The 14,893-nt window shown below is 42.1% G+C and overlaps 2 protein-coding genes across 2 annotated transcripts in view; one reads left to right on the top strand and one right to left on the bottom strand.

The window, feature by feature from the left end:
- The window catches only part of LOC141105418 (FHF complex subunit HOOK interacting protein 2A-like), a 40,068-nt gene extending 34,465 nt beyond the window's left edge, over positions 1-5,603 (top strand). The window contains exons 16-17 of the mRNA XM_073595281.1: positions 1,148-1,288; positions 2,770-5,603. Coding sequence (XP_073451382.1) covers positions 1,148-1,288; positions 2,770-2,877 — 249 coding nt within the window. The 3' untranslated portion in view covers positions 2,878-5,603. The remainder of the gene's footprint in view (positions 1-1,147; positions 1,289-2,769) is intronic.
- The window catches only part of LOC141105753 (uncharacterized), a 93,167-nt gene that overhangs the window by 47,500 nt on the left and 30,774 nt on the right, over positions 1-14,893 (bottom strand). The window lies entirely within an intron of this gene.

Genomic DNA, 14,893 nt, shown 5'->3' with positions numbered 1-14,893 from the left:
GTACTGTTTGTTAAAGAGACACTGTCCCTGCCTATATAAGGTAAAGTGACAGTGTCTGTGTAAGGGGGCCACCTCAAAGTCACTGATGCTCACCTGTGCAGAAATTTCTTTCTGATCCTTTCTCTGCCTCAGCTGGGGCAGAATTCCAGATATAGCGTAATATGTCACTTCTTCCTGTGTCTGAATGGCCACTAGGCTCAAGCATTAATTCATGACAGAGGGGTGAGGTCATCACTCCCTCTCAACTCAGATATCAGCCAAATTTAATGTTGGCAGGAGTGCCAAGAATGCTGGAGAGGGGGAGTGTCATTGGGTTCGGGTATATAAAAGTTTCTTGTACTGTACAAGACCATTCTAAAAAAAATCTTTATACGTTGTCAGAATGAGCTATAAAGATTTTGCTGGGCTGCTTTTCAATGTAGACAAAATATAGATGATTGCGGAATAAATCACTTATACTGGATTTAAAATCGTTGTGCCTGAATGGGTTTCCTCCAGGTGCTCTTTTTTCCTCCCACACTGAGGGGATGCTGGTAGGTTAATTGGCTCCTGTCTAAATTGGCCCTAGTATGTGTATGAATGTGAGTTACCTTAGATTGTAAGCTCCTTGAGGGCAGGGTTGACAGCGTTATACCTGTAGTACCTGTAATAAATGCATTTGTCATGATTTTTCCCATGATTTATAATTAGGTCCTTGATTTGTAAACATATATGAAAACTCACATGGTGACTTTAGAGAAAACTCAAGGCTAGGTGTTTTTTTTTTTTTATATATAATTGTCTTTAGTTTGTTAGATGATCTGTGGAAAAAAAAATAAAAAAAAATAAAGACATATGGAAGTTGCTATATGGACTTGTTTTTAAAAGTGCCTCCTCTGGTGCTTTCATGCTCATCGTTGCTTACCTGTAACAATCACACATCAAATATTGGGATTATCCTGCACACTTATTTCAGGGTACTGACTCACTCAATAACAAAGCAAATATGGGGATAACTGTCCTGTATGCTGCACATTTTAAAATCAATCATTAACAAGCTAGCATGTCTTTCTTGATGGGTCCAGGTTTGAGTCTGTCAAGAATGTAAAATAAAATCTTATATTTTTTGCGTATGGATAATTTTTATGTGTGTTTTATTTTCCTGCAGCCCTATGATGTGAATTTGCAGGTTACTTCAGTGTTGTCCAAACTGTCCCTCTTCCCTCATCCCCACATCCACGAGTTCTTGCTGGACCCCTACGTCAACCTGGCCCCTGGGTGCCGCTCCCTCTTCTCCGTCATTGTCAGGGTGAGTGCTGTCACCCCTTGTGGGTGTTATACTGACATCAGCCTGATTTTTTCTGTCTCTTGGGGTAGCCAGCCCCTATGAGAGTTGTTTATACAGGAGTCCTCATAGTATTTCAGGTTTAACATTGACGTCAAGCAGATTTATTGCATTTCCAGCACCAAATAAACACAAGCAGCTTTTCCACAAGTCTTTTCAGTCAAGTAACTTTCTAACTGTGTAATCAACCTTATGTTTATTTCCCCAAAACAATAGCTTTGTACTTACAAGGCTGCTACCGTGTTGTCTCTCTGTAGACCAACAGAAACTGTGTCTTTCAGAGGCTGTACATCAAAATTATTGCTAGTTTTCATTGTTATTCTGCTGTGCAATTGGGGGGGGGGGGGGGGGGAGAGAGAATCAACAAAACTTAATTTCAAGCTAATTGAACTGTTTGTGACAACAAACACTTGCAAATACATTTCTAAATTCTGAATTTATAATATTTTAATTTTGAATTTATAATAATTTTGATAGAAAAACATTCTATAAATGTTTGACACCAAAAACTTGCAAATACATTTGACAATTCTGAATTCTTCTGTAAAAATCGATACAAAAATTGATTCAATGAGGTCAGCATATTTAGTTCAGAGCCATTAATGCTTAAGGCTCCATTCACACTTGTGCGACTTCAAAGTTGCATAACAAGTCATTCCCCTTGTTTTCCAATGATAACCATTCATATATGCACGACTTTTGGTCCAACTTTCATGCAGCTTGAGGGCCATAGATTTCAATGTTAACCCTCAGACGTTGCATGAAAGTTGTACCTGAATGTTATACAATGCAAATTGTGTGCAACAGTTGTCCATTATCACTGGTCAAAGTCATATCCAAGTTGCACTGATCCAAATTTGCGTCAAAGTTGCACCCTAAAGTCAGCGCAACTTTGGAGTAGTACAAATGTGAATGGAGCCTTAATGCTGGTTGTATGCATATATATGTGGCAGCATGGCGGTGGGTTTTATGCCATGCTGATACATGTATGCTTACTTCTGGGATCGCTGTTTGTGTCAGGAGCAAGTTCAGTCACATACCCCCAGCACTGCAACCACGCTGTCACCAACAGCTCCGGTCACTTAGAAATGCTCAGGAACTGGTAAGGTGGGGTGGGGTGGGCTGGTGATCATGTGATCACTGCGGCAGCCAGTCACAGTGATCACATGATCAGGAAGGCCAGAAAAGGCCTTTTGAGTTTAGATCTCATTAAAGGGCTGGTGGGAGTCGGTAGGGTTGGATTAATAGTGTCCTAAAAAGATGGGTCTCAAACAATTCACTGTTTCCAAAAAATGTAACTCTGGCCCCGTCCTGCTGAGTTTACATTTGTTTCAGGACAGGGAATGGAAAGTGTAAGGTGACACGCTCTCTACTTGCTGACAATAAATTTATGAGACCAACAGACTTGTAATTAGTAAACCTTGTGTTGTCTATTCTGTTCCTAGGTGGTGGGAGATCTGATGGTGAGAATTCAGCGGATCCCAGACTTCACCCCAAAACTCCTGCTTGTAAGGAAGAGGTTACTGGGGTTCGAACCAGATGGGCCAATGTAAGCTACACGCGTATATATTCCATTTCATGTTCAATCAGTAAGATTCTGTGATATACACTTGCATTGCTCTCTGAAGAGAGCATTTAACAGGCGGTAAACGTGTGCAAAGGGAATATGGAGTATTATGCCCCGTACACACGGTCGGACATTGATCGGACATTCCGACAACAAAATCCTAGGATTTTTTCCGACAGATGTTGGCTCAAACTTGTCTTGCATACACACGGTCACACAAAGTTGTCGGAATATCTGATCGTTCTGAACGCGGTGACGTAAAAGACGTACGTCGGGACTATAAACGGGGCAGTAGCCAATAGCTTTCATCTCTTAATTTATTCTGAGCATGCGTGGCACTTTGTGCGTTGGATTTGTGTACACACGATCGGAATTTCAGACAACGGATTTTGTTGTCGGAAAATTTTATAGCCTGCTCTCAAACTTTGTGTGTCGGAAATTCCTATGGAAAATGTGTGATGGAGCCTACACACGGTCGGAATTTCCGACAACAAGGTCCTATTACACATTTTCCATCGGAAAATCCTATCGTGTGTACAGGGCATGACTGCATGTGACATAAGTGGGCACTGCAGGTTCCATACTGGGACTATAGGTAAAAGAACAAAAGAGGGGGCACCAGCCTTGTGCATTAACTGAGACACCATTTATTTCCAAAGATAAAAGTAGGTATTCATAAATAGCAGGACACAACATGCCCACCACAAATCTCTAAAACAACGACCAGAACCAATGTGTATGCCTCAAGATGGACTAGAAATATATTACACAGTCCTACAAACGCTAGCGCATTTCAAGGGTCCGCCCTCTTCATCAGAGCAAAACAGGGACTGTGTGCACTAAACGCACTGTTCAAGCTACACTATTGGAACTATCAAAAGGCGGTGACTGGCACCTGTGTTAGCTAACACGCCCGCCTCCCGGGACGCACACTAATCAGAACTTTGAGCTATCACAGTGCAGCCAAGCAGCGTGTATTGTGGAGCTGCCGAAGGCTGGTGCCAGTTGGGGCAAGATGGCACTGCATCCTCTTTGGTGGCCCAGGTCTGTTCTCCGAGGAGCTGTAACTTGACAGATCAGCAGGTTGGTGCTTGGTGTCTGGAGTGCGAACAGAGAGAAGCTGACTCAAAGCCTCCTTAGGAATGCAGGGCACAGCCGAGCGGAGGCGGCACAACAGGTGAATGTGCCAGTGTCAGCTTTAACCCTAGCCAGGTCCCTATCTCCATAAAATGTCCCTTGTTCTGTTCTAAAGTAGGGAGGTATGTAATGCAATTCCCTGACAAGACCAGAGTATGACCCCCTCCCACCACCCACATATGGAAACCTACCTCACATAATTGAAATACTGCAAGGTATGCTGGGACTTGTGGTTCTGCCTGGGTCCTGTGCAGAAGATTGGGCACTAATTGAATTTCCTGTAACTCTCCCCCCCAAGTTCCTGCCATTGTTAGCGCCATTGTAAGGAGTTTATCGCAGCCATGCTTCCAAGTCTTGCTACAATATAAGGAACTGATCTGCCGAGGTCAGCATTAACCCTTCTGTCTGAGAACAAAGTAGATCAAAATCACTAAAGTCCTAATTATGAAACACAAAGCAACCCGCCATGTGAAAAATATAGAGATCCTGTTGTCAAATTTCTGAGACTTAAAGGATAACTAAAAGGCAAAACTTTTTTTTTTTAGTTTTAGATAGAGTGGAGATGGATTAGAACATCTGTCAGTTTTTATTGCTGTCTGTTCCTCTCTCTAAGGAGAGTCACCCTCTCTATTTGTTCTGTTTACCATCACTGAAAGTCAAAGTAAAAGAAAATACCAAATTTTGGGTTGTCGCCCAGAAAAGTAATAGAGAGGAAATCTTCCCATGGGGACACTAGTTCTGGTGACCTGGGGGTCCTCTAAGGATTCTCCTAATTTGTAGGGATTTCCTTTTACTTCCTGTATTGGTTATGGGACAGGAAGTGAAGAGCAATCTCCCTAATGGTACACAGAGGGCAAGAAATAAACTGACAGTGGTCACGACCTTCCCTTACTATATCCAAAATGGGAAAAAAAAGTTTTACCTATAGTTCTACTTTAAGGGCTGTACATGCGAGCCAAATATCAGGTGGCATTGGCGGTTCAATAGAAAACGACGACGGGCATTACGCCTGTGTGTACAGCAGTCATCCGACAGAAGCCTGCCGTTCGTCCGGCTTTGAAGGAGCATGATCAAAGAAGGTCCGCCGGTCGGCATCTGATCAGTCGGTCGGCTCTCAGCCGACCGGTTGTGTTCTGGCGGGGGAAGCCCAGCGGGCTTTGGCAAAGTTCCCCCAACTTGTAGCGAGCTAACTACTCACCAAACACTGCCTGCCGAAGTTTACCGCCCGCCAAACACGACACATTTAGGTATATGGAGAAGCACCGGAAACACCCCGCAATTGCTTGCAATGAACGTGTCAGCAAAAACGGGGTTAAAACAGGCGGTGAGGAGGCGTCACATTGCTTCCTCATGCCTGTCCGTAGCCTCTGGGGTGCGATTTGAACGCGGATCAGGCTTCAGAGGAAAGGGAGATTTAGACACGATATTACCACCCCCATACTTTACTGTAGGAATGGTGCTATTTGGATGGTGAGCTGTATTGGATTTCCACCAGACATATGGTTCGGTGTTGAGGCCAAATCATTCAATTTTAGTCTCATATGACCATAACACCTTTTTCCATGTGGCCTCAGAATCTTCAAGATGCATTTAAGGTGGTCAGATGAGACTAAAATTGAATTATTTGGCCTCAACATTAAACAATATGTCTGGTGGAAATCCAATACAGCCCACCATCCAAATAGCACCATTCCTACAGTAAAGTATGGGGGTGGTAATATCCTGTTATGGGGGTGTTTCTCTGCAGCAGGGACTGGAGTACTTGTCAGGATAGAAGGAAAAATGGATGGGGCAAAATACCATCAAATTCTTGAGGAAAATCTGCTGCCCTCTGCCAGAAAGTTGTCAATGGGAAGAATGTTTACACTCCAAGATGACAATGACCCAAAGCACTCAGCAAAAATGACCACATAGTGGTTGAAGGAAAAAGAAGATGAATCTCCTCGCATTGCCTAGTCAGAGCCCAGAATTAAAGTGATTGTAAGGGTTCGCTTTTTTTTTTTGTTTTAAATAACAAACATATCATACTTCCCTCCACTGTGTAGTTCGTTTTGCACAGAGTGGCCCCGATCCTCGTCTTCTGGGGTCCCCCCCGGTAGCTCTCCTCCCCACATCAGATAACCCCCTAGGAGAAGCGCTCTCCCGAGGGGATTACCTTGCAGTCACTAGTTCACCATAGATCACCATATCAGTAACTGGTTCAGCATAAGTGACAAAAAGACAAATTTAAATAAAGTGCAGCGTGATTTTTACTAGATAAATAACAATCCAAAAATGACAATGTGCATTGTGCAAACACTGTGCAAAATATAAATGACTACATCACACATTAGCTTGCAGTGTTAAACGATAAAAATTCCGTATACAGTGCAAATGTGCAAAAAAAAAAAAAAGCCCAGAAATCTCCAAAAATAATATAGTCATAAAATGTTAGTGAATGTCCCAAAAGTTATGATACATAAAAAAGAAACTTCACACAGAAAAAAACGTCCTTATTCATGATGAAATCTGTGACAGTAAAGTGCTAACATGCGCATGTGGCAGTTGGAGTGCCTGGTGACTCAAATCTCATGCAGCTTCGTGTGCAAACACTACAGTGGGTAGTGGCCCCTTACCTTATAGTAATGGGGCAACAGCATATGACCAAACAAGTTCTTTATCTCTTCCACCTAGGGGCTCCTGCGTATTCCTCACCGTCCTGGGGTAAGGTTCTCTCAGATATGATGCAGGAAGGTATTTATAAATAAAGTAGAGTAGAAAAGAACCCAATAGTGTGATACCGTTTTCATAAGTAGCTTGTTGTTTATTAGGCAAAGAAACAGGTACTCACATTGGCAATTAAGTGATACAATATTTGTATCCGACGAGCGGCGAGCTCGTAACCTTCTCTCAGTGTATCCAGCCTATCCCGTCCCTACGCGTGACGTCCCACCACATGTGACTTCTTCAGGGGATTTATAAATACCTTCCTGCATCATATCTGAGGGAACCTTACCCCAGGACGGTGAGGAATACGCAGGAGCCCCTAGGTGGAAGAGATAAAGAACTTGTTTGGTCATATGCTGTTGCCCCATTACTATAAGGTAAGGGGCCACTACCCACTGTAGTGTTTGCACACGAAGCTGCATGAGATTTGAGTCACCAGGCACTCCAACTGCCACATGCGCATGTTAGCACTTTACTGTCACAGATTTCATCATGAATAAGGACGTTTTTTTCTGTGTGAAGTTTCTTTTTTATGTATCATAACTTTTGGGACATTCACTAACATTTTATGACTATATATTTTTGGAGATTTCTGGTCTTTTTTTTTTTTTTTTTGCACATTTGCACTTTATACGGAATTTTTATCGTTTAACACTGCAAGCTAATGTGTGATGTAGCAATTTATATTTTGCACAGTGTTTGCACAATGCACATTGTCATTTTTGGATTGTTATTTATCTAGTACAAATCACTGCACTTTATTTAAATTTGTCTTTTTGTCACTTATGCTGAACCAGTTACTGATATGGTGATCTATGGTGAACTAGTTATTGATATGGTGATCTAAGTTTTTAAAACAAATACTATATTTTTTACACTTACATTTTTATTAATTTATTTAGTTTAGTGAGATATACCACTTCTAAGAATACGTCACTGGCTTTCCAGACTATGTATATACACTGTAGTGATCTATAATATGACCGATTTTTAAACCACCAGAGGTTTCACATATAGGATTAGCGCTGCACCATCTATTCATATATTACCAATTTAGGTCAGGTGTGTACCCAAATAGGTGCATGCAGCTGTTCCACCCCTAGCCATCTCCATACCTGATAGCGCAGGAATATCTCTGCTAAATAATTGTTTACCTTGCAGTCACGCTCCCGAGTCCAGCATTTGTGTCCATAGACACGAATGCCGGACTCGCCCCCGCCCCCCAGCGCCCGTGTCATTGGATTTGATTGACAGCAGCGGGAGCCAATGGCTATCAATCTATCCAATCAAGAGCCAAGAACCCCTGGTGCGTCCCCGCCGGGTCAAGTAAGTAAGTCAGGGCTCAGGTAAGTTACATTACTAGTAAAAAGGCTTAATTTAAATCATAATTTTTAAAGAGCGACTGTCATCTCTGTCCCGCAGTGGCTCCTCCTCTGACCCGCTGGTGACTCACCGACAGTCCCATTCACTTTAATGGGACAGCTGGTGATGCGGCAGTGACACAACAAGGTGAGGGACGTGGCGGCAACAGGTGAGTGGATGTCGCTAACAGGAGCTGCCATGATGGATCTGAAATGACAGGTGCTCTTTAAATGTAAGGACTTATTGCTGGTAGTTAGAATCTTTATTATTAGAAGGTTTCCTATTTAGAATAATAAGCTGTCAGGTTAGTAAAACAGCGATATCCGAACCGATTCAGTTTGTAGTGTACATAGATTTGCAAAACAATGGGATAAACGAATATTCATGAACTTTGTTTTATCTCATGGTTACTGTGAAATTGTGTGAATGCATCAATGCAGTGCATGTTATCTCAGCTTGCAGAGCTTGGATTCATTGAATGGGTTTACCAAAAATGTAAATATTGCAGAATATACAGCCCCATGCTACATAACTAAGCTCTGTCTCATGCTAAATAAACTAAATTATTAATGTATCTTAGATAGAAAACTATGTTTAGATTTTTACTTCAAAAGCATTTTATTAACATAAATTTGATAAAAATTTAAAAAAATCGATTTGAATAAAAAAAAATCATTTTAAATCATTGATTTATATCCACCCTGCATGTTGGTGTTATATCTTTCACTTGGATGTTATAAGTTGCACTGAGTAAATACAGCTGGATAAAACAAAATCTGCGAGTGTCTTCATTTCAGGCTGCAAAGCAACAAAATATGATTATTTTAAAGGGGGTGATTCTTTTCTATACCCACTCACTGTATATAAATGTATAATAATAATAATAATAGTGGATGACTGTTGTGGGGACATTAGAGTGTAAGCTCCTCTGACCCAGAGACGTGACTGGCTTAGTCTTCTCTGTACAGCACTGGAGTATGCTTTATGTCAGAGCTACAGTATATAAATGTATAATGATAATAGGCGTGGGTTATTGTTGTGGGGACATTAGAGTGTAAGCTTCTCTAGCCCAGAGACATGTGACTGGCTCAGTTTTTTCTGTACAGCACTGCAGTATATGTCAGAGCTATATAAAAGTATAATAATATTAATAATAATAATAGTGCGTGACTGTTGTGGGGACATTAGAGTGTAAGCTCTAGAAGCAGAGATAGAGGCAATGCTGTATCCTGGCCTAGGCCAACAAAGCCCAGGCCTAGGGCAGCACTTTGCAGGGGGGACAGTACGGAAAGAGTCCCCACCGGCTTGCGCTACACTGTTATGCCCTGTACACACGTTCGGATTTTCCGACGGAAAATGTGTGATAGGACCTTGTTGTCCGACCGTGTGTACGGGGCATTAGTGTAGCACCAGTCTTATGGGGCAGACTGGGCTGAGAGGCAAATTAGTCTAGAGCCCCCATAAAGTGGCCGCACTGCTTCCGGTATGCGGGAGGCTGGCATTCCGCAACTGTGGGGGGGCGCTTCTAATTTTGACTGTCCTCTCATCCTGGACCACAAACCTTCCTCACTGTGCTATATGTTTTCTGCTGCACCATTGGCATCTTCTTAGTCCTCTCCAAAAAATTATCAGAAATTTGTGCTTAAAGTAGAACTATAGGCAACAATTTTTTTTTTCATTTTGGATTGGAGTAAGGGGTGGGTCATATTTAAATTAGGGGGTACACGAGTTTAGTTAGGCCCAGAGCAGCACAAAACCTAAATACACTACTGGATGGAGGTGAATGGTTTAAGCCGGCCATGTGTAATCCATGTATGGACAGGGAGGTTGTAGAAAAGAAAATCTTTCGATTGACTTCTCTACAATCACACTGTCAGGTTTTCCCTCACTCGATCAGCTCCGCAGACTATATCCGGCAGTGCTGATCTGTGTATTCTATTAGTGGGGGATTCTCCCCACTGTCAGAATACTATAATACTATTATTGTATCATACTAATATTGAATTTGTGGATGGGGAAATCAACCTGCTGGTTGAACAAATAAAAAAAGACTAATCTATGGGCCACCTTAGTCTTGTCTTTTACTTGCTGTAGAAATGAATAACAATATAAAGAAGTTCTTGGAATTTGTAAAGGTTGGGTTGTTTTCTCTCTCTGTGTCTCGCTTTCTATAGATCTGCGCTATTTCACATAACGACTTGGATACAAAGAAGCAACAAATACAACAAACAGAAAAAGTAACAATACAATAAATACTACAAGTCCCAATAGAGGATGATAGGAGAGTGTTTTTTTTTTTTCTTATGACAGGTTGAGAAGTTCAGACCTCTCACACTAATAAGATACATAATAAGAAGCCTGCGGTCAGGCCATTTCCACCTACAATTAGAAAGAGAAAGGTTTTCAGGGATCAGATTAGAAGCATTTTCTTGGTGAGCCACTCCTCAGTTCATTGATGGCGGGAGGAATGTGGAGTTTCCAGGAAAAAAAGAAATCCACAAATAAAAGCTGAGCAAACAGAAGAGTTTGTACACATCCTATAAACAGCCTTCCATGAGACGATCGCCTCCTCGCTCACGAGTCAACTTCTTAAAGGAACCCAGTACTGAGAAAAATATGGAGGCTCCCATTGCTGGCCTCCTGAAAATGCCAAGTGCCTCTAGCCTTCAAATTTTCAGAGTCCTTTATCCAGATTCTAGGTCTCCAAACTGCGGCCCTTTGCTTGCTTTTATCCGGCCCTTGGGGTGCTATTATTCACTGACACCAATGAAGGTCACAATTCCTCCCAATGACACCAACAATGAGGCACATTGACACCAATGATGGGGCACAGTTCCTCCCAATGACACCAACAATGAGGCACATTGACACCAATGATGGGGCACAGTTCCTCCCAATGACACCAACAATGGGGCCCAATGGCACCAAGGATGGAGCACAATACCTCCCAAAGACACCAACAATGGGGCCCAATGATACCAATGAATGATGGGGCATGGTTCCTCCCAATGACACCAACAATTTTACCAATGACAGGGCACAATTCCTCCCAATGAAACCAATGATGAGGCACAGTTCCTCCTAATAAAACCTACAATGTGGCAAAATGACACCAATGGTGGGGCAAAATTCCTCCTAATGACACCAACAATGGGGTCCAGTGACACCAATGATGGGCACGATTCCTCCCAGTGAAACTAACAATGGGACCCAATGACACCAATGACCATTGTTTTCTGTAACTGATTATAAAGTGTGAGCAGCTGGAGTTTGTCTTCAATTAGTTAGTGTATCTAAATCTGCTAGTACAGTGCAAACAAAATGTTAGGCTTTCCGTTTACTTTAACATAATAATTGCTTCGTTCCTTGACAAGCTCAGCAGTGACTTGCTAATTTGGCTCTTGCTGCACGAGGAAAGCTGTCAGGTGTTCTGGGGCTCTATGAAAGGCTGGTGGGGATACGCTGCGCTTTTAATGACTCCGCACGCTGAATTCTCTCGTTTGTGCCAAACTGAAGCTGAAGTTTAATCCTCTGATGTTTTGCCTTCCCCCTACATCAACATGCTAATGATATTTTTAAATAAATCTTTTCTGTTTTATTACATACAGTATCTTACAAATGTAAGTACACCCCTCACATTTTTGTAAATATTTTATTCTATCTTTTCATGTGACAACACTGAAGAAATAACACTTTGCTACAATGTAATGTAGTAAGTATACAGCTTGTATAACAGTGTAAATTTGCTGTCCCCTCAAAATAACTCAACACTCAGCCATTAATGTCTAAACCGCTGGCAACAAAAGTGAGTACACCCCTAAGTGAAAATGTCTAAATTGGGCCCAATTAGCTATTTTCCCTCCCCGGTGTCATGTGACTCGTTAATGTTACAAGGTCTCAAGTGTGAATGGGGAGCAGGTGTGTTCAATTTGGTGTTATCGCTCTCACTCTCTAATACTTGTCACTGGATGTTCATCATGGCACCCCATGGCAAAGAACTCTCTGAGGATCTGAAAAAAAGAATTGTTGCTCTACATAAAGATGGCCTAGGCTATAAGAAGATTGCCAAGACCCTTAAACTGAGCTGCAGCATGGTGGCCAAGACCATACAGCGGTTTAACAGGACAAATTCCACTCAGAACAGGCCTTGCCGTGGTCGATCAAAGAGGTTGACTGCATGTGCTCAGCATCATATCCAGAGGTTGTCTTTGGGAAATAGACGTATGAGTGCTGCCAGCATTGCTGCAGAGGTTGAAGGGGTGGGGGGTCAGCATGTCAGTGCTCAGACCATAAGCCGCACACTGCATCAAATTGGTCTGCATGGCTGTCGTCCCCAGAAGGAAGCCTCTTCTAAAGATGATGTACAAGAAAGCCCGCAAACATTTTGCTGAAGACAAGCAGACTAAGGACATGGATTACTAGAACCATGTCCTGTGGTCTGATGAGACCAAGATAAACTTATTTGGCTCAGATGGTGTCAAGCGTGTGTGGCGGCAACCAGGTGAGGAGTACAAAGACAAGTGTGTCTTGCCTACAGTCAAGCATGGTGGTGGGAGTGTCATGGTCTGGAGCTGCATGAGTGCTGCTGGCACTGGGGAGCTACAGTTCATTGAGGGAACCATGAATGCCAACATGTACTGTGACATACTGAAGTAGAGCATGATCCCCTCCCTTCAGAGACTGGGCCACAGGGCAGTATTCTAACATGATAACGACCCCAAACACACCTCCAAGATGACCACTGCCTTGCTAAAGAAGCTGAGGGTAAAGATGATGGACTGGCCAAGCATGTCTCCAGACCTAAACCCTATTGAGCATCTGTGGGGAATCCTCAAATGGAAGGTGGAGGAGCGCAAGGAATCTAACATCCACCAGCTCTGTGATGTCGTCATGGAGGAGTGGAAGAGGACTTCAGTGGCAACCTGTGAAGCTCTGGTGAACTCCATGCCCAAGGGGGTTAAGACAGTGCTGGAAAATAATGGTGGCCACACAAAATATTGACACTTTGGGCCCAATTTGGACATTTTCACTTAGGGGTGTACTCACTTTTGTTACCAGAGGTTTAGACATTAATGGCTGTGTTCTGGGTTATTTTGAGGGGACAACAAATTTACACTGTTATACAAGCTGTACACTCACTACTTTACATTGTAGCAAAGTGTCATTTCTTCAGTATTGTCACATGAAAAGATATAATAAAATATTTACAAAAATGTGAGGGGTGTACTCACTTTTATGAGATACTGTATCTTTTGTGACATCCAGTGATTTAATCACTGGGTCTCTGTGCTTCTCTAGGCAATGCGTGGCTGGAAGGTACTGAACATGGCTTCCTGAAAACCTAACAGCACCCGCCTCAGTGCACCTCTCCGATGCAAGCAGTGGGTTGGCTCTTGGGAGGAGTTATGCAAATATAAATAAGCATTTATGGTTGGATGTCAATGGGGAGGAATTTGCATTTCTAGACCGGCTGCATTTGCATACATATTGCCCTAGGTCAGTGATGGTGAACCTTGGCACCCCAAATGTTGTAGAACTACATTTCCCACGATGCTCATGCGCTCTGCAGTGTAGTTGAGCATCATGGGAAATGTAGTTCCAAAACATCTGGGGTGCCAAGGTTCACCATCACTGCCCTAGGTACTGCCCTTATGTTTTGCATAACTCAAAAAACTGAAATCTAATGAATGAAAGGAGTGGGCCAGGGACAGTCAGGCTGGGGAGGAAAGCCCTAAATGATGCTGGACATCCTCCAGGCAGGAAATGAGGCAGGCTCCATCTGACTTGCTGCATCTGCTAATGCACACTGTGAGAAGCTCACAGTGTGCGGTCATATCAGAGTAAGCAATATGAAAACAACTGTGGGAGGCAATGTGTACAGCACCCAGCTGGCCCCTCCATCCAGCCACAATCTGCCTGCATCACACAGAGAAGCACAGTGACACTGTGATGAAACGACTGAGTCTACAATAAGATATTAAATTATATTATATATGTATGTATATATATATATATATATATATATATATATATATATATATATATTATCATCAGAAAGCTGATAAGGAGGGAAATGAGGAACCAGGGAAGGCAAAATATAAGAAGATTAACCACTTGACCTCTGGAAGATTTACCCCCCCCCCCCGCCTTCACGACCAGGTCATTTTTTGCGATACAGCACTGCGTTATTTTAAATGACAATTGCGCAGTCATGCGGCGCTGTACCCAAATAAAATTGATGTCTTTTTTTTCCCACAAATAGAGCTTTTTTTGGTGATATTTGATCACCTCTGAGTTTGTTCTTTTTTGCACCATAAACAAACAAATATCAACAATTTAACAAAAAAATAATTTTATATATATATATATATATATATATATATATAAACTTTCTGCTATAAAACAAATATCCAATAAAAAAAATTTAAAAATCAAATTTCTTCTTCAACTTAGGCCAATATGTATTCTGCTACATATTTTTGGTAAAAAAAATCCCATTAAGCGTATATTGATTGGTTTACACGAACGTTATACCATCTACAAACTATGGGATATATTTATGGAATTTTTTTTATACTAGTAATGGCGGCGATCAGTGACTTATAGCAGGACTGCGAAATTGTGGCGGACAATCGGACACTAAGACAGTCTATTTGCCTTTAGTAAATCAACCCTAATGTGTCACCTTATATACAAATGACTGACCCAGCACTATCTGACAAGGCACACACTGTCACCTTATATACAGTTTACTAATCCAGCACTGCTTCCTCCTCCACTGCCTGACACTGACATCT

Source organism: Aquarana catesbeiana, linkage group LG08, assembly GCF_042186555.1.
Source record: "Aquarana catesbeiana isolate 2022-GZ linkage group LG08, ASM4218655v1, whole genome shotgun sequence".
NCBI classification, from domain to species: Eukaryota; Metazoa; Chordata; class Amphibia; order Anura; family Ranidae; genus Aquarana; species Aquarana catesbeiana.
Note: the sequence above shows the minus strand (reverse complement) of the source record. Positions and strands in the feature narration are given on the sequence as shown.